The sequence below is a fragment of the Balaenoptera borealis genome, assembly GCF_965194805.1.
Source record: "Balaenoptera borealis genome assembly, chromosome: 8".
NCBI classification, from domain to species: Eukaryota; Metazoa; Chordata; class Mammalia; order Artiodactyla; family Balaenopteridae; genus Balaenoptera; species Balaenoptera borealis.
In genome coordinates this window covers 88,539,896-88,560,349 of record NC_138865.1, presented here as the reverse complement: position 1 = coordinate 88,560,349, position 20,454 = coordinate 88,539,896, and the positions used below count along the sequence as shown (strand labels likewise).

Here is a 20,454-nt window from a genome sequence, read left to right as displayed (position 1 = left end):
CAACGCAGCCAAAAATAAATAAATTAAAAATAAATAAATTTTTTAAAAATGGACTATGTTATTGAGGGAAAAATTACAAAAATGGCCAATGCAATAAATTAAATGCCCATGGAATGCTGAGAACACAGGCTCTTCGTGTGTCAGTGGCCAAAATTGATGCTGAGATTGGGCAGGCTAGAGCTGGCCAGATTTAATATGGTGTCTTGTTTTACAGAGTAAGGTGCCGTATTATGTAAATTCGTCATGGAGCAGTTAAATGTATAAGAAAATGCTGCCTTGGATGACTATTAGAACCTAAAACTGACTCTCACACCCAGCCTACCCAATTGGTGAGGAAAGAGTTCCCACAACCATTTTGTTGTCACCTTCGACCAGGAGAGTATTTGTTGAACATGTACGTGTAGAAATGTATCTTTCATTCCTTCATTTCTTATTCGTTCAACAAACATCCATGGAGTGACTATTATGTGTCCAGGCAGTGTGCTAAGACCAGGACCTCACCAAGGCCTCTCTAATTCGGAATAACTGAGGAGACGGAAGGTAAATGGGGGAAGCAGAGTAAAATGAGAGCAAAGTCTCAATTATAGCACATGTGTAAAACAATGTATTGTTTTAGTTTTTAAGGTTAATCAAGATCCTAAAGTGGGGTCCGCTTTACTGAATAGCAAAGAATAGTCGATAACTAGCCTCTACATTCCTGTAAAGGTCGTATATGTCCATGATGCCTGCTGGTAATTGGAACCACCTAAACTTTAAGGCACTTAAGTCTCATTCTCCTAATCTTAAGGTCTGCACAGGGTAAATTTGCTGGGCACGTGCTTTCTTTATAGTTAGTTCAAAGGGAAGCATCAGTCTGCTCCTCCAAGACAGATATCGCTTCTGCATGAGGGGAATCTGTATTTACACACACACATCACATGTACATCTTCACTCCAAAGACCGGTGGGTTACGGGTGAGATTTGCTTTAGGAGACAGCTTTGGTACAATATACATGACTTGGAGCATGCCTTCAGGTCCTTACTTACAATTGGAAATTTACTTGCATGTGGAGGGCAGTGACTAATGCCTGGGCGATCTTCTTATTATCGCCTGACAGGAAAGTCAGTGTTAGTTTTAAGGAGGAAGAATTTCTAGACACTCTCTGATCTTAGCCTAAATATAAAATTATAGCTGTTAACGCTTGGGAGTGGGGAGGACTGTGGCACACTGGAGCTTTCGATGCCTCCACACTACTCTGCTCCAGCGAATTATTGCCGTGTAAGAACGTGGGTGGTGTTTTTAGATCTGCTCAACTTTCTGTGGAAGCTCTTGATTTTTAAATATTGACACATGATCCAAATATTTTAAGAACAATGTTCAGACCAAATAAAACACAGATGCAGGCCAGTCTCAGCCCATGGGCTGCCATTTTGCCACCTCTGATCTGAGGTTCCTATCAGACTAAAATTCCAGGTAGAGAAAGTCAAGATACTCATTCATTTATTCCACACATGATTACTGAATGTCTTGCTCCTTTCAGGCTCTGGGCCAGAGGAAGAAAGAGGTGTATACATTGGTTTTTAATTTAGAGGTTTTAAAAAAAAATTAAAAACGAATCAAAAGTTTAATATGTTCTTGGAAATAATCACAGAGGGGAAAAACTAGGCAATCTCTTCCTGTAGTTCCCTACTTGTGGCTTTTTAAATGGTGACTTCCTTTTAATGTCGTAAAATTAAAACTCCGATGTGCAGCCTGACAGGTTAACATCTTAGTCTAGTTTTCTCACCCAAGCTCTGGAGTCCAGCTGCCCACAGGACAATGGAAACTGACAAATCCTCAACTGTGTTGTTAGGAGCTCTAACACCCTGCAAACAGGTGAAGTAAAGGCCAAATATTAAGCATCTGCACAATTATCACTATAATTATCTAATTATAGATAGCTGGGGCTATGAGAGACTCCATCCTGGCTAGAACTACTGCGGGCTGCGTTAGAAGTGCACACACAAGCAACACATACACACACACACACATACACATACAATGTATTAAAATGATCATAGGCTCCTGGCAGCTCAGAGCTGCAAAGCCCTGAGACAGCCTCTGGGCCAATTCTTTCATTTTCAGTTGGGGAAACTGAGGCAAGGGAAACTGAAGTCACTTGCCCAAAGTCACACAGCTTGTTAGCCACACAGCCAGGAAGCCTGAGCTGATATATAGGTGACACTGCACATAATTAGCTTCTCAAGGATCAGTATGACTGTCTTCAGACTGGTGGCTTAGCATATATACAACGTCCTTTAACCTGGTTCTTCACAGTGACAGAAAACAAGGAATTTTATCACTTTCCCCCCATAAATCAGCTACGTCTAAGAACAAGGGCATGTATAATGTGTCCCCCCCTTGGGCTGGGCTCCAGGCGTCCTGGGTTTCTATTCTGTGACTGAACCATACGCAGCCCCCTAGAAGAGGGTGGACCCGCGCTCTTTATCGGGTATTGGCAGCGAGGGCCGGGGAGGGCAAGGGCCTTGCCTGAGGTCACACGTGGACCGAGAGCCCGGGCTCCTGAATTCCAAGCCCCAGAAAGCTTTGCATCCCACCCGACTGCCTTCCTCTAAGAACGGATCCTGGAAACCAGATGTGGCCCCGTGTGAGAACCAGGTTCCCTCGCACCTCTTTATCACACTGGCCTCCGTTTACAGGTGGAGAAACTGAGGCACAGAGGCATGGAGTTATTGTCCTGGGTAAGAGAGAAACCCAGGAGGCAAATTTCTCAGAATTCCCACTGAGAAATTTCCGAGGTAAATTTCTCTCTCCCTCCTGCTTCAAACGACCTCAGCCTGCCCCAGACGCCCGCCCTTTCCCCCGTCCACCACAGCAGCAGCCCGAACATCGAACAGGCCAGTCAGCCATCCAGTTACCTTTTACAAGGCATTTGACCCAAATGCTTTTTTTCAAGTGGCCCTGTGGACTTTTATTTTCCAATTCTCTGCCAGGTCTGATTCCCCTTGTGTAAAGCGTGGCCCTCCAGTGCCTCGGGGCCCGTCAGGAGACAGAGCGCCCGGCCTCTGCCCCATTCACCAGCAGCTTCCAGATCCCACTAGGGGTCACTCAGTGGGGCTTCAGCAGAGCTTTCTTGTCACACACGGCAGAACCTAGCCTGAGAGCACAGCACTCGTGCCTCGGTCACAGACGGGACAAGCGGGTCCAGACCTCTAATAAGCCCCCTCTCTCCATACGTTCCCCACCCATCCACCGGCCTGACGCACTCTAGACCTCCTCCTCCCTTCTTGTTCTCTCCAGAAAGAGCCAGGCCTTTGGCTCGGCCACTGTGACCCTGCTGCAGGGCTGGTGAAGCCCAGGATCTAGCGCATCCCCCGGACAGCTTTACAGGGCGTTCGTGCTGACACCCAAAGGCACCCTTGTAGCCCAAGCCCAGTAGTTGTTTGTGGTGGAACCTATGGCTCATAACAGCACACTTTGTGTCTCTCTGGTGTTCATGGCACAAGGTGAGGCCAAACCTTCCCTTCCCAGCGTTCTCCTAATCCTCCTTTTCTGCCTCATGTACAAGGAAAACGTTCCACGTTCCCTGCTGTGCGGGGCACCCTGAGACAACGAATGAGTGATCGCGCTCCACAGCGGCCCAAGAGAGGGAGACACACCCAAGTGTGAGCAGCTTACTCTACCCGGGCTTCCTGGAGGAAGTGGTTCCTGAGCTGAGTGAGTCCCAGGGCACCAGGCAGGAGACAGCCGGGGTAAGAGAAGAGAGGAGAGGGATGTTACAGGGGGATAGCACCGCAGAGACAGAGGCTTGGCAGAATGAGGGGGTGTGGCTCGCCAGGGGAAGGAGTCTGAGGCTGCAGGGTTTGGAAACGTCTCCATCCAATGGGAACCGGCCTAGTTCAAGCTGTGCTGTCTCTTGCTGGAACCATCAGAGTAGCCTCAGGCTGGCCTCCCTGCCTCGGGCCTCTCCATCTGTACTCCCTTCCCCTTCTATCAGCCAGCCGGACCGCACCAACTGGCGCATCTGACCGGGTCACTCCCCAAAACACTCACAAATGCTCAGCACCTCTACTAACCCACAGAATCATGACTAAATTCATCAGCCAGACACGGAGAGCTTTTCGTGATTTGACCTCAACCTACTCCAGCCTCCCGATCTTCTCATCTTTAAGTATTCCATGTTCCAGCCACTCCAGGCTGCTCCGCATTCCGCAGCCGTGCCCCACACCCTCACCCTTGCCAGGGCATTGCTCAGGCTGTGCTCTCTGCCTGGAATTCCATCCCTCCTCCCCTCCCTGCATTCATCCTTCAAAGCCCTTCCCTTGGGCACCCTGTCCAGCCTTTGCTGTGCTCCCTGCACTGATCTGGTGATTCTCTTTCCAAACACCCTGAGGCATCTTGCCAATTCTTATATAATGTTCCTCGTAATTTGTCTTGGAGCACATTTATGCCGTATCCCTCTCCCCAAGGAGACTGAATGCCCCTCAAAGGCCAGCTGGGATGTATCCTAGTCGTCTCTGAATCTCCAGCACCAAGCAGTGAGTGCTAATGTGTTCTGAATCGTCCAGAATCACACAGCACTGATGCTCCAGCAGGGAAAAGATGGTATTTCTTGGACACCCTTCAAGTCAGCATCACACCTGCTGCCCTGAGCTGTTTGCTGGGCACCCAGCTGCTGCCCCAAGCAGGTCTGGGGAAGGGGATGCATTATGAAGGGTGCTAGAGTGCAGGTGCCCACCATGGGACCAGAGTTACTGATGGAGATTTTGGAAAACGCCAAGCTAGAGAGTAAGACCTTTGTAATGTTTCCTTTGGGGATCTGGATTTAAATTCCTATCAACTCCTCTCACTCCTCCTCAGAACTTTTGGCAGAGCAGAACATCAGGCCATCAGACTGGCAAACCCATAGTGACAGACTTCAAATTGTCACCAATATCATATCTCCCCTTCTCCAGTAATAAAAGCACTCCACCCTTAGCTGAACACATGGCCACTTAGATTAAGGACTACTTTTCGCAGGCTCCCTTGCAACTAGGTTGGGTCATGGTATGAGAAGTGTCTAGTGGCAACTTCCAGTAACTTTCCTTAAAAGGTACTTGAAAAATGGCTTTTCTCCTTTTCTCCACCCCCCACCCCTTTTCTTCTATTCTAATGCCTGGAAAGCAGCTATCCTGGCCACCACCTTGGATCATGAGGATGGGGGCGACACCTTAGTGATGGCAAGGACGTGAGCTGAATGGAACCTGGGACTCTGGGACGTTTGGGGAGCTAAGCTCCCCACCTGCCCTGGACTGCCCACCTCTGGACTTTTATGAGATGAATAAACCACTGCTTACATCATGTTATTTTGAATCTCTATTACTTACAGCTAAACTGCATTCTAACTGACAGCCTGGGTTCTCATCCCAGGGCTTTGAGGCCACAAACAGGGCACTGGTGCTCTCTGACTTTGAATTCCCTTTCTGTAAAATGGTCAAGATCTCCTTTAGCTTGAAACCTCAGAATAAAGCCTTGAACTCTATATTAGAAACAGATTATGACGATCAGTTTTACCACCATAGGGCATAATTGTTCACTTCCATTCAACTGAACAGACACTGCATTATGGGGAGACTCTGTCAGGGCAGCTGCATCTGGTTGTGCAAGTTGTGCACTGGCACAACTCCAAGGGCATTATATGTTCTCTGGTTTATGTGAACAATGGTTGCTGGAGTTGTGCAGTGCAATACTTGCACAACTGTACCTGGCTGCCCTATACCTGTGGTGCTACAGTGTGGCTCTAAATTGCAAGAACCCTAGATTCTAGTGGTCAAATCATATATTCAGGTTCAACAAACATTTATTAAACACCTATTATGTGCCAGGCACTGGGCTAGGTACTTTTCATCTATCTATCTATCTATCTTTCTATCTATCTATCTAAAAATCTGTCATGTGAACAGAGTCAGAATTGGAAACTGGGAGACCTATAGTCCAATCAAATGCCAAAACTTGGTTTTGTCTGTATATTTGAATGAGCTGCCAACATTTTCAAATAGGAAACTTGCACATAAAAATTCAGATTTCCAGGCTCTCTTTTTTAAAAAAATTTTTTAAATAAATTATTTTATTTATTTATTTTTGGCTGCATTGGGTCTTTGTTGCTGCGCACGGGCTTCCTCTAGTTGCGGTGAGCAGGGGCTACTCTTCGTTGCGGCGTGCGGGCTTCTCATTGCGGTGGCTTCTCTTGTTGCGGAGCACAGGCTCTAGGCGCATGGGCTTCAGTAGTTGTGGCATGAGGGCTCAGTAGTTGTGGCTCATGGGCTCTAGAGCGCAGGCTCGATAGTTGTGGCACACGGGCTGAGTTGCTCTGCGGCACGTGGGATCTTCCTGGGCCAGGGCTCGAACCCAAGTCCCCTGAGTTGGCAGGTGGATTCTCAGCCACTGTGCCACCAGGGAAGCCCTCCAGCCTCTCTTGAAAAATTAGATGACATGGCAATATTGGGCAACAATTGGCAGAGTGGAACAGCAAGTGCCCTTTAGTCAAACACAAACTCTCCCATTTGCCTCAGTCCCCACCACTCCCTCCTGTCTCTGACACAGAGGCCAAGAAGCAGTTAACATTTATCACTGGCTCTGTTGTTGCTTTTCTTCTTGGAAGGTAAAGTGGTAAGTGAAAACTTTCTTATGTCCACATCTCTTTCAAGAGTGGAAAAGTAAAAGATGACCCAAGATGGCCATGTGCCTCACGAAAATTGGCCCATCTTCCTCCCTTCGTTATATTACCTACCTGATGTTGTGGGTGCTAGTTTGCTGCCTCTCAAGTAGAAGGTGTGGCAGTGGGAGAGATGGGGAAGAAACTGGGGGGCGGGTGGGAAGACAGGGTTAAAACTTTATCTATGGTAATTCTTTTTTTCTTTTTAAGGGTGATCTGAATCAAGTAAGGCAGCATTTTTACATTTGTTAAGTTTGGATAGTGGAAACATAGGTGTATTCTGTACTCTATTATATGTTTAACATATTTCCTATTAAAAATGTCAAAGTCAAAAAGGAAACTGCTCAGTGTCTTTAGTGGGGCAGGTGCTGTGCTGGGGGCTTGGAGGGGGAGGGTCAGGAAGGCTTCCCAAGGGGGAGGGGAGGTTGGGCCTTGAGAAATGGGAGGATTCTGACTTGAGAATGAAGGGCTCCAGATCCAAGAGGTCCCCCAGCAGCAGAGGCAGGGAGGAGAGGATGGCAGGGCAGGGAGGAGGGCATTCTGTGGAGGCTGGAGGCCGGTCTTGGGGAAGGCAGTGGGGTGGAGAGGTGGGTGGGGAGGTGGTCACGGGGCTAGAAGACAGATGGTGGGATGAGGACACACTGACACCTGGCCTCACTCGCCCTCACCCCACCAGGCCCATCCTTGGCTCTGTGCACGGCCGGCAGTGTTTCTAAGGATGTGTGCCTATTTTTAGAGCAGAGATTTATTTCTTTCCATTTCAACTGTTTACTTCTGTCCTGGGCTTGTGAATCTGCTGGTCTGTGCTACAGGGGAGAACCACAGCCCTGTGGACCAAACGTGGCTGCTTCCTGCACAGCCAAGAGCATCCTCTGCTTTATAGGATACCATGTGGGCCATGAATACGGAGGATTTTATGATTTTGTGGAGTCTGGTGGGAAGCCATGCAGTGTGACAGGAAGTCCCAGGATTTGGTCCTGGTGCTGTGGCTTACTTGCTGTGTGACCTTGAACAAGTCCCTTCCCTTCTCTGGGTTTCAGGGGTTTTTGTTGTTGTTGTTGTTGTTGTATTGATTTTTCATCACTAACGTGGGGATAGTACTGCTCACCTCAAAGGGTTGGTATGAGGATTTGATGAAATACATGAAGCACTGGGTGAATGACATGTGTGCAGGAGGGACTCTGTAAATCAGGGATTCTTTATCTGCGCCGTGTTTGTATATACAGGGATAGGGGTGGGGCTTAGATCATGTCTAAGTGGTCCTCTAACTCTGAGATTCTACAGTCCTAGGTTTTCTCCTCCATCATTTCTCCCTGCAGTTCATGGTCCCTTGGTCTCAGAACTTTTGACACATTTTGGGCTGAGGGAGGCAGGTCTACCTGTCAGTCTATCACCTACTAGCTATGTGATTGGGGGCATCCATTTCCTTTTCTTAAAATGATTTCAACCCCAACCTGTGAGGATCAGTCTCATAGGATCCTCGTGGAGATTTTTTGAGATGATGCCCATAAAACAGCATAGCACCTGGCATGTAAGACGACCTCAACAGAGAAATAGCTGTAGTTTTAAAATTATTATTATTATTATTTCAGGCCTTGAAGGGGCCTGTTGTTTTCCATTGTTGTTTCTATAGTTGTAATGTGTCACAGACTCCCAACAGCAGACTTCAAAATCAACTTGTAAGACCCAATTTCTTTGTAAGTTTGGGGTTATCTCTACCATCTTCTCGTGTGTAAATATTTTGACCCTTTTACTGAGACACTAAAAAATATTACTCCTTTTCCTCAAAGCCTCATTAACAAGTAACATTTATAGTGAAATTCTTTGTGCTGGTGGTTTCTTTCTTTTTTTAAGATTTATATTTATGGTGAAAATAACATAACAACTTCAAGAGAAACTGAATTAGAAAAAAGTAATTTGCTGGGTAATTCCCCAGCTTTGTTCTCCAAGTTGCCTTCCAGGCCCTCCCACACACATTCACAGGAGGTGGTAGTTAACAGCACAGGCTACTGGGTCTGACTCTCTGGGCTGGAGTCCCAGCTCCTGGGCAGGCTACTTCATCCCTCTAAGCCTCAGTTTCCCTATCTTTAAAATGGAGCTGATAACCAAACCTCTCAGAGGACTGAAGAAGATAATCCATGCAGGGCTTTGTCCCAGTAAATGTCAACTATCTATTGATGCTATAAGAGCTCACACACTGTACCCTGCCCAAGTCCCGGTGTGACTTGTCATTCTCAAACATCGCCGTGCATTGCCCGTTTTCCCTGTTGCCTGGTACAAAGGCAACCTGAACCGAGGCGCTGGCTCAGCTTCAGAGCAGCATCCACTTAACTCCAGAGAGACAAGAAAGGGCAGATCCCCTTGGGGAATCAGTCAACAGCAGATACTTTTAGCACATGGAGCATTCCTCTCCCGTGGGAGTCCAAGTGCAACAATCTCATGATAAGCTTGAGTTTTTCCAGGACGCAGACTAAGAGAGAGAAAGTTTCGGGAAATTTTTTTTTTTTTTTTTTTTTACTGTGCACAAGTTTGGAATCCTCTGCTGCAAACAAAGCAGCTTTCCAACTCTGTGTACTCTACTGTGTCACATGACACTGGGGCTTAACAGTTGCATCACTGAAAACATAACCCCCCTGAAACATTACCTGTTAGCTGAATTCAGGTCATAAGATTGCCAGGAACTGCTCATAAAATCAGAGACAGTTAGATCTGGAGGGGGTGTCAGAGGGCATCTAGGCCCACTGTGTCCACTTTGCAGATAGGGAAACTGAGATCCAAAGAGGGAAGAGCACTTGCCGAAGTTGGGAGCAGAGCCAGGATTGAATAAGAACCTCTGCATCTCACATTGTTTCTAGGAAGAAAAGGTGATAAATTTTCATACAGCACCTTCCCCAACTACAAAACCAGAGCACATCCGTGGCTCAAACTATCTTCCTGAAGACTCCAGTGAAGCCTTATAGCGGTGTGGCTAAGACGTGAACTTTTAGAGCCGTGTCATCGCTCTGCCACTGCCTCATTTCAGTTTCCTGGTCAAGTTACTTCACGTCTCAGTTTTCTCATCCATAAAATGGGCATGATAACAGTGCCTGCACCATAGGATTAGGATGACGGTTGAACGAATATTTTCAAAGTGCCTAGAACAGTGTCTGCACATAAAAAGTGCCATATAAGCACTTGTTAAACCAGAATTAAAACAGGAGGAGTATAGAGTATAAGAGAGAGGGCAGCGGGCCTGGGCTGGTTCTGCTCTGGCCTGTGACCACAGCAAGTTCCTTCCCCTCTCTGGGCTCAGTTTCTGCTCTGTAAGTTGGAGGGTTGGACACCTTACTGGTCTCTGGTCCCCTCCCGACCAGAGGCTCTGAGGCCTCTCCTGGTCTGCATACGTTTGACCTCTCCCTGTGCTGTGATTTCGGAACATGGGCTGAGGACGGGTGAAACTCAAGCTGGAATGTTTGTGCTCTCAGAAAGAATGGAGCCCCGCTAGATCTTTTCAAAACTCCCATCCTGACTTGCAAATCAGGTAACAGAGACATCTCAGTGAAGGGCTAATTGTTAGATGGGGACAAAAACCCCGCTGGTCTCCGTTATCTCCTATCCTTGCTCTGATTTCTCTTCTCTTTTTCTTGAACTTAGAGAGAAAGGGGGCTTTGAAAATGTCCATTTGAAGCCACAATGCTACGAGGATCACAGGTCTCGGATTGCCCAACCCTACTCTGAAATTCAAGTGCACTTGCACCTTCCTCCTGCCAGAGGGGGAGGTGCCACACTTTGGAGCCTGTTTGAAATCTGAGTCTCCACGCCCTGGTCCTGTGATGCTGAGCAAGTCAGTCAGCTCTGCACCTCACCGGGTTCTCCAGCCCTCCAGTGTTCACACGCATACCTTCCTGTTCATCACCGGTGAGAAGGGCTCAGGGCAGCTGGCTGTGTGATGGTACAGAGGCCCTGGGAATCTGCTGCTAGGGCCAGATACCCTGATATTAGGGGTGGGGCCATTTGCCAGTTTAGAAGTGAAATGGAGCTCCTAGCTGGGGCTCAAGCCGTCCTTAGGGGCTCCACTCTCGGTTCTGAGGGCTCCTCCATCTGCCCCCTTCCCACTCCCAGGTCTGTTGCCTGGCTCTGACCCTTGTCATCACCTACCCAATTTGTAGCCACAGCCTAATCTAAACTCACCCCCATCCAGGGGCTCAGGGCAACTCCAACAGCCCCAAGGCCAGAGGCAGCAGGCTCTGGGGGCTCCTGGGAGTCTGTACTTCACCCTGAAAACAGCAAAGATTCTGCAAGATGGCAGAAGGGTTGTGGAGAGGGCCAGGGGCCCTTCCTTATCTTCAGGAAAGATCTCTCTCACTACCATGGGAGCCCTTCCGCCTCTCACCCATCTCCCCAGCATCTCCTCCGGTCCATCTGTCCTGAGTCAGCAAGTCCACTGACTCTCTGCCTTCGGGACTCCCTGGGCCTGCTGAGAAAAGTCCAAACTCTTTAGTCTTCCTTGCACCCCTCTGCCCCCCTATCTAGCCCAAACCCCCTTCCAGGCTCAGCGAGCCCTCCACAGAGACCACGCCTAAACTCCGCATCCCCAATTACTTGCTGTACGTGAGCCTTTGCTTGTGACCTTCACTCAGCATAGAATTCTTTGTTTTTATTCTTGACTTTGAAAAATCCAGGACCCAGTTCCAGTATCACCTATTCTGTGAAGCCTCCCACCAAAAAAGAATTAATCCTCTCCCTGAGCTCCCTGTGTGCTCCCACTTAGGACATGGTTTATCATGCCCGCTCCCCACTGGACGGAGGGCCTGAAGGGCAGAATCCCCGCTAGGCTCCCCTGTTGGTGGCCGCACAGGGGTCGGCGCATGGCAGGTAACGGAGTCATGTTTACTGAATTGACTAGAAGTAGCTACATCCTCCTTTAGTTCTCACTTTTTAAAACTATCTGCTCTTGCAATTCTATACAACGGTGATCTAGGATAGAATTAGAACAGAATAACTTTATAGCAATAAAGCTGGAAGCTTGATTGTTTCTTCCCTACGTCACTCGTTTTTATGGAAACCCAGGCTAATGGAAAGCGATGGTGCAGGGGAAGGAGGAACCCAAGGCTCTCCCACCGACGCTGCCTTCTAATCAACCCCCAGCAGCCTCACCTCAGGGACCATCTCCTCCTGGCAGGGTCAGGAGCGGGGGGCAGCGGGGGTCGTGAATAGCAAGATGAGGACACACTGCTGGAGGGGCTTGTCACTCTGTGCGGCCTAGGACCCAGCACCCCTAAACAAGGATTCTGGGTTATCTAGAAAGAAGACATTTAATCAAACCCGGAGATAAGCCCAGGTTATAAGCTCATGGAAGCTTAGCTTTGAATGGGACCAACCAACTCCATTATTTCACGGATGGGGACACTGAGGCTTAGGGACGGACAGCAACTGGCGCAAGGTCACATGAATGTAAGAGACAGGGCCAGGGTTGCACCTGGGACACCGAACCTCTAGTCCTGCATATTCCCTGCTAAGCTACATTCCCTCTACACGAGCTGCAGTTACTTGAGGGTTAGTGAAACGGTAAAGTAGTGTTTTCTGTATGGATCACTGTTCAACTAGGGTTGAGCAGTGACAGGTTTTTAAAAAAAGGCATGAAATATCCCATTTTTAATTTAAAAATATATCAAATGGGAAATTCACTTAATTCAGTAACATTCATTCTCTACCTTCTCTGAGCTGGGCATTGGCTGGGGTACCTGAAATAGCCACCTCCCTCAGCTTTGCTGACAGCTCCATGGTGACTGGCCAAACCACAGACATGACCAGGGAGCCTCCCGGCCTTGTGATGCTGTAACCTCACTGCAGAGGCAAATTCTGAGTATTAAACACACTTATATGTGCTACCTGACACATATTCCCCGCCACCCTGTGGCAGCTGGCTTGACAGGACGGTGGACTTGGCTTTTGCAGACTCAGTTGCAGTACAGCTAAGTGGTAACACTCTGCAGGACTGGGGCAAGGGTCTCTAGGAGCCTGTACATGCTCTGAATCAGTGTCCAATATACGGCGCTTCTTCTCCCACGGCCTGGATTCACGGGTCCAGGAAATGGGAGTAGCACCCCTCACTATTACCAGTGGTACCCCTAGTGACCCACTGGCAAAAGTCGTGCATCCTGTTCCTGTGACCTGATGCTCTGCTGGCCTCAAGGTCTTAGTTAGTTCCAAAGGGAGGAGTGCTTCCACTAGGAGACAGAGCAGCGATTCCACTGGATTGGAGGTTAAGACTGCCACTTTGGGCTCCTTATGCCTCTGAACGAATAGGCAGAGAGGGAGTTTCTGTACCAGCTGGGGTGATTGGTCCTGGTTACCAAGGGTAAATCAGACTGCTGCTCCACAGGGAGGGAAAGAAGAGAATGTCTGTAATACAGGAGATTCCTTAGGGCTTTCTTAGTATCACCAGGACCTGTGATTAGAGTCAATGGAAAACTATGACAACTCAATCCAGGCAGGACTACTAATGGTCCAGGCCCTACAGAACTAGGTTCACTCCGCCAGGCAAAGAACCACACCCAGCTGAGGCTATGGTTGCTGAAGGCAAGGGAAGTACAGAATGGACAGTGGAAGAAGGTAGTTATAGATACCAGCTATGACCACGTGACCAGTTAGAGAAACAAGGACGATGTTGTCATGAGTATTTCCTCTGTATTTTTTTATGAACATGTCTGTGTATGTGTGAGTCTGTGTATGCGTATTAAGTAAATATCTTTGTTTTCTTCCCTCTCTTATTCTCTTAACATGAAACAAGATGTATTGGTTTTATATGGTGGTATCTAAGTATTGTTAATTTCACATCATAGTATTAAATTACAGGAGATCAAGGAGAAAAGTAAACATTACTCAAGAACTTTACCTCTTCTTCTGGCAGGTTATACACAGGATAGTTGTATCATGTTAGGCAGAATTATGACCTTGTAATTGTCTTTATCTGGAGATAAGTATGGTTTAAGGAGGTGTGTATGGGTGCCAAGTTGGCAAGGAGTGGACTTGTGATGGTTAATTTCATGTCTCAACTTGACAGGGCCATGGGGTGCCCAGATGTTTAGACAAACATTATTCTGGGTATGTCTGTGAGGGAGTTTCTAGATGAGATTAACATTTGAATTGGTAGACTGAGTAAAGCAGATTGTCCTCCCTAATGTGGGTGGGCCCCATCCAATCAGTTGAAGGTCTGAATACATGTAGAACAAAAAAGCTGATCCTCCTACCACAAAGGGGGAATTTCCTTCTGCCTGATTAATTTGAGCTGGGTAATTGCTTTTGTTGTTTTTTTTTTTCCTTGCCTTTGGACTTGAACTGAAAGCACTGTCTCTTCCTGGGTCTTGAGCCTGCCAGTTATTCGACTGAAACTATACCATCAGCTTTCCTGGTTCTCAGGCCTTTGGACTCAGGCTAGAACTACACTCCCAGCTGTCCTGGGTCTCCAGCTTGCCAACTGCAGATCTTGGAACCTGTCGACCTCAATAATCATGTGAGCCAATTACTTATAATAAATTTCTTTATATATATATATATATATCTCCTACCTCCTAATGGTTCTGTTTCTCTAGAGAACCCTGACTAATATAACACACACTCACACACACACCTGCAAAGGCAATGTTACTCCAATGTTATTGTCATAGAGGGAAAGGGGAAGTGGTACTTCAGGAAGTTGGCCTACCCCTCCCCTAGGTGATAATGGCTGCTGTCCTTGAAACTGTGACAACGTGTCCCCTTTAGTGCCTACTCACATCGGGGTCCAGCTCATCCAGCTCATTTTCCAGGGTCCTCAGCTCTTCTTCTGTTAGGGCTCCAAGGATTTCATCTTCATCCAGGTCACGGTATTTCTCTAGTTCTCGTCTGTACGACATCGTAGAAGAACTTTCTGTTCCGATCTATGACCTACCAGAAAGAGAAAAATCTTAGAAAGACCCTTCTTGGATTTGCTCTCAGAGCAAATAGATGCTTATCACTCACATGGAGCCCTGGGCATGTTTTATGAATTGTCAGGATAATAATTACTCTACTGGAATCCTGTATTAAGTTGGACTAATTCTCTCATAAACCTTGCAAGGTAAAAGTCCTGAGGGCATGCAATTTAACGACTTGTAATTGTTGTAATAGGCATGGCCATTAGTTACAAGTAATAGGTGATTATAAATGGCTTATGAGTGCCTGAAAACTATTTTATTCTTCAAATAGTTTGAAAATTTTCTGTACAACCCTCTACCCATCACCCCACACCCTGATGGAAAACATGAACGCTGGAAATTCTGCCAAGGCTGATCTTAAAAGTGGGGGGAGTGTCAATGGTTAATTAAGCACCTGCTGCATGCAGGCCCTTCCCCTACAACATCTCATTCAATCCTCACAAGAAGCAGCTGACGGTAATAGCTAACTTTTACTACCTTACGCCAAGCTGTGCGTTAAGTAATTCCCAAAGACATTCTAATTTAACCTCTGAGGTAGGCATTTATCCCCGTCTTGCAGATGAGGACACAGAGCTTAGAGAGGTTGAGTGACTCACACAAATCACATTACCAAGAGGGGGCAGGACCACCATTTGAACCCCAGTCTACTGGCTTTCCAAGCCCATCCGTCTCTAGCCATTGTATCAGGCACCTTTTCATAGACTCACCTAACTTTATGGCCAGAAGGAGATCGCCTCGCCCAGACCTCTCATTTCACCCCCCAGGGAGCTGGCTCAGAGGGAGGAAGTGATTGATGGAGGGGGTGGGAGTCCAGGGAGACGGGGGTCCAGGTCTGCCACTTCCCAGCTGCTCTCCTTGCGAGAGAAGGCTACTGCGTATTCTCCGTGGCACAGATGACACCTAACACCTGTGTTTGGATCCTGTCTCTGCTACTTCCATAACCATGACACTTTCACACCTGAGAACTCATTCAATCCTGACGCCACACCCTGTAAATTGAATCTTTTAACTAACACCTTTTTATCAACGAAGAAACTGAGGGATGACCTAGGGCTTGACTCAGAACCCCTGTCACCGGACCCCAGTGCTCCCCACTACACCACACTGCCTGTCACCTAACCCAGGAGACACGACGGGGCCCTAAGCCCTTCTGTCCCCCAGCTTGGCTGGAACTGTCTGATAACATGACAAGCCCAGCTCACACATCACCTCCTCTGTGAAGCCTCAGCGTCCTCTCTCTGAGCAAAGTTCATCACGGCCACGGCACCGCACCCAAGCCTCTGCACGCAGCTCGCACGTCTGCCTCCTGCGGCTTCCTCATGGGCAGGGCCTGGGTTTGCTCCACCCCACTCTCCCGAGGGCCCGACTCAGGGCTGTGCACACAGCAGGAAGCTTTTCACTGAAATGAACCCAATTCCAGTTCTCACCTGCCATTGGTGGTCCAATCAGACCACCTTGAGGACATTCTGGGCTCTTCTCTTGGAGAATGGACAGTGTCAGCTTGCTGCGGGAGCTGCTAGCATCTCTGTGTCTAAGCCAGTTCCCCCTGTCCTGCAGCCTATGTGAGCTGAGCTCTCAGCTTTTGTTCCTGAGGCTGACAGGCTAAAGGGTGAGGCAGCAGCTCCGAGCTTTTGTAAATGCTGCAGGATGAAATGTGTTATTACGTATAGAGTTGATATTACGGGTTGAATTGTGTCCCCTCCAAATTCATATGTTGAAGTTCTAACCCCCTGTACCTCAGTAACCCAGAACCACATTCCAAGTAAGAATGTGACGTTACTTGGAAAGAGGGTTGTTGCAGATGTAACTAGTTAAGTTTAGATGAGGTCATGCCAGAGGAGGGGTCCCTAATCCAATAGGACTGATGTCCTTATAAAGAAGGGAAATTTACACAGGCACACAGGAAGAACACTATGTGAAGATGAAGGCAGAGATGGGGGTGATGCTTCTGCAAGCCAAGGAATACCAAAGATAACCAGCAAACCACCAGGAGCTGGAGTAGAGGCCTGGAACAGACCCTCACAGCCCTTGGAAGGAACCAACCCTACCAATACGTTGATCTTGGACATCTAGCCTCCAGAACTTTGAGACAAAAATCTCTGCTGTTTAAGCCACTCAGTGTGTGGTACTTTGTTACGGCAGCTGTAGCAAACTAATACAATCAGTATCACCTCCCTCACAACATTTTGTGGTTTTAGACCCCAATGCAAACAAACACAAACAAAACCCGTGGCTCATCTGTGAAATGACTGATGGAATTTTCCAGAGTAGAGAGAAACAAAACCTAGGAAAAGATAACCAACTTATCAATCAAAAAGCTGGGATTAGTTGTTAATTTGAAACAAAGTAATTAAAGATAAACAAAAACCAACGTTGACTAGGCTACCAGAAAAAGCCTCCATTTCAGAAAGAGAGCAGAGATACGTGTTATTAATTTAAGTTTGTGCATGTGTGGGCCTCTTTGTAGGAGAAATCCGAGTGTGTGACAGCTGGCTTGATAAGAAAGGACTTGCTTCCCAAATACAGAAAAGGCCAGTGCCATCCTTTTCTCTAAGAATGGCTCAGCTTGGTCTGACGTCTTCCTTTGACCAGACCCCAAGAATGCAATGTTCAGACCATAAATGGCCCCCCCCAACCGGCTTGATTCATTTCTATTTACTTCCAAAGAAAGCACAAGCAGCTGACAATGCTCTGATATAGATGAAAAAAATAACCCTTCCTGATGGCTCTCAGAGAATAACCTAATTTGGATTTTCCTGAGTGGAGCCAGGAGAGGCCCTGTGGTCTCCATCCCAGGGCCAAGAGGACCCTAGTGAAGGGCTCGGAGGCTTCCAGAACCAACTCACAGACACACCTCCGAATTAGCATCTCTCAGATGGGCTGCAAAACACCTTTCTGGTGCTCAAACAGGTCTTGGGTTGTACCAAGTTGCAGAGGGCTCTCTACTCTGCCTGACTTCTCAAAACTCTTGGTCTGCTTTCCCAGAACGGATGTCAGTCACCAAGACAGGGAGGGTACAAGCAGAACTTCCCTGTCCTTTGGACCATGAAGCCATGTCTCTGAGAAACTGCTCCTGGAACTGGAATCTCATGGAACAACGTTTGGAAAACACAGCCTTAGATTCACCTCTGGGTCATATGAGGGAGCCATTCAGACTCACACAAGAAGGGGCTGGCGGACAGAACCAGCTGGGACAGGTTTGGAACCCTAGGAGCTTCCCATGCTTGTTACCTTGGCCGGTTGACTCATTTTTCCTAGATGGTTTGCACTAAAACCCTTAGAAAGAGTCATGGACAGACCCTGGAGAAGGGATGAGCCAGTACAAGGGAACAGGGGAGAGAGGAATCCATGTCAAAGCCACCCGGGAAAAAAGGAGCTGGGAAGGAGCAAGAAGAGAGGTGTAGGTGGCAACTATGGGGCCTGCTGGAGGAGGGATGGGGCTGGGTAGCAGGTTACCTCCAGAGATGCCACCCCGAGGGATGCAATCATTACATTTCCTGAAGAAGTCTCCATCTTTGCACACACAGGAAAGTTAATGTTCCACTTAAACACTCCACGGTGCCGATGAATTTAAAACTCCTATTTCAAAGGATTTAAAAGGCCCTTTCTAATGTCAAGTGTCCTGTGAATATTACAGAGTGACGAGGCATCACATCAAATAAGCTGAGAGGAACGGAGAACTCCTAAGGTAAACTATGAAGTTGTCAGCTTCAAGCCACACTCGTCTACTTGGCTCCCAGGGACAGTTTCTCTGAGGTGAGATTCTTCTCCTATGGTCAGTGATGTGGAAGAACTGGAGGTGGGGGAGAGACAGGGCAGGAGGGAGGTGAAAACACCACGTTAATAGAGCCCACTGCAAGCTCGGCTTTAAAAGATGGCTTGGGGGAACTCCCTGGCGGTCCAGTGGTTAGGACTCCATGTTCTCGCTGCCAAGGGCCTGGGTTCAATCCCTGGTCGGAGAACTAAGATCCCATAAGCTGCACAGCGTGGCCAAAAGAGGAAAAAAAAAAAAAAAAAAAAAAAAGATGGCTTGGAAGAGATGGTATTTTATAGCTGTTAGTAAAAGGCCCCTGTTTCCTAGTAAAAGAGGTGTCACAGAGGGACACAGACCTGAGATTCAGAGGACTTTGGCTGGTGTGCCAGTTGTGGTGGTAACTCCCTGGGTGACCCTCACTGAATCCCTCCCCTCCTCTGGGCCTCTGTTTGCTCATCTGTAAAATAAGCATAAATGGACCTGGAAATTCTGCTTGTAACCTATCCCCCATGGGTGGTCTTTAAACTGTGCTCAGGGGAGAGCTCAGGCTCTGAGAAAGCTCCTCCAGAGCCCCTGCAGGGGGTTAAATAGGAGAGGCTAAGCAAGAGGGCTCACCCCTCGTACTGTCTGATTTATGGAGGGTTCCACATAAGGTTTCTCTTGAAGAAAGGATTCAGCTGCTAAAATAAAAAGTTGAAAATCACGTCCAGCCTGGGGCTGGGGCGTGGTCAATGCGGGCTCCACAAATATTAGCCACATTATTATGAGGCTGCGGCAGCCACCGCTACTGCTGGGGCCGCTGCCTCTCCGCCCCCCTCCCCTGCTCCCCCATACACTATCATCAGACTGTAATGTTCGCCAGGTAAGGACGTGTGTCTTGTCCTCATGGCCCCAGTGCCTAGTCCTGTGCTTGGTAAAGGTGTTAGGAGGGCATGAGCACATTTGGGCTTTGCTCTAGTGTCCTTGGAACTTGGGGGCAAGTCCCTTCTCTTCTCAGGTCCTCTGTTTCCCCTTCTTTAAAGTGGAAAAATCTGGGAGGGCTGGGAACCCAAGATGGGAGGGATGGGCAGGAAGGGGTGAGGAGGCTGCCCAAGGCAGAACCACGCCGCTGCTGCCTGCTTTACAGATTGGGTCCTGAGTAAGTGTTGATGAGGAAAAGAAAAGGACAGCTCAATAAATTAAAAATGCATTTAAAAACTGAAGTCTTCCAAATCCTGTGTATTTTACACTAATGACACGTCTGGCCTCCCTGCTTCTCAGTGGCAGAAGCCTTAAGCTTCTGCTAAATATGAAAACAATAGAATTTACAAGCTGTGCCAGGAAGTAAAATCAGGCAGGTTGGATAGTAAAAATGAGTGGGTCAAGGGCTGAGGCCATCCATCAGGAAGCTTCAGGAATGAAAGCTCTGAGACAGGGCAGCTCCTGGAGTACTGAATGCGCTTTTAGATCTTTCACGGGAGGCGGGTGCAGTCACTTGTGCTAATGGCCCTTCCAGCATCTGCCCCGGGGGACACTTGGGCCGGAGGCTCTGGAGAGGTATCTTGATTTATGGACTGCATTTCCCTGAGGTCAGGAAGAGCTGAGTCACAGGTTCAAATGAATATTTTCCAGTTATACCATCTTGTTATTTCAGCCACAGTGAAGGGAGGTGGATTTACAAACAGAGTTGATTCTTCATAACCCTTCTCCTCTGTCGTCGTCTTCTCTTCTCTTTGGGAAGACACTTTGGCTGAAGGGATTTTAGGCCATGATCCCTCATTCACTGAAGGCTGAGCCTTTCTCTTCCATTAGCTCCAGGGACACAAGAGTGCCTGAGATGTCCCCTGTTCCTCCCGAGAGAGCTGTCTCCCCACTGCCCTCCTCCAAGGGGCACCTCTGGGGGCAGCCATGCTTTATACCATGTGGTCCCTACCTCAGTTAACTGGGCAGAGCCGGTGCCTGGCTCAAAGGCAGCCAATTGATTGGCTGGTCAGTGATCTATGTGGCTTGGATTAAAAAAAAAAAGTGAGCTGGTTGAATGAGCCCCTTCATTTCTTGGCATTTGTATTGGTTCCTGAGACTGCCCTAACAAAGTACCACAAACGGAGGG

The 20,454-nt window shown here is 47.9% G+C and overlaps 1 protein-coding gene across 4 annotated transcripts in view; it reads right to left on the bottom strand.

Moving 5' to 3' along the window:
- TMOD1 (tropomodulin 1) overlaps positions 1 to 20,454 on the bottom strand; it is a 103,100-nt gene that overhangs the window by 68,801 nt on the left and 13,845 nt on the right. For 3 of the 4 annotated variants that reach the window (XM_082404151.1, XM_082404150.1, XM_082404149.1), the window contains exon 2: positions 14,432 to 14,582. In XM_082404151.1, coding sequence (XP_082260277.1) covers positions 14,432 to 14,551 — 120 coding nt within the window. In that variant the 5' untranslated portion in view covers positions 14,552 to 14,582. Of the gene's footprint in view, positions 1 to 14,431; positions 14,583 to 20,454 lie in introns of those variants that run through there. The other variant, XM_082404152.1, reaches the window with a different exon arrangement.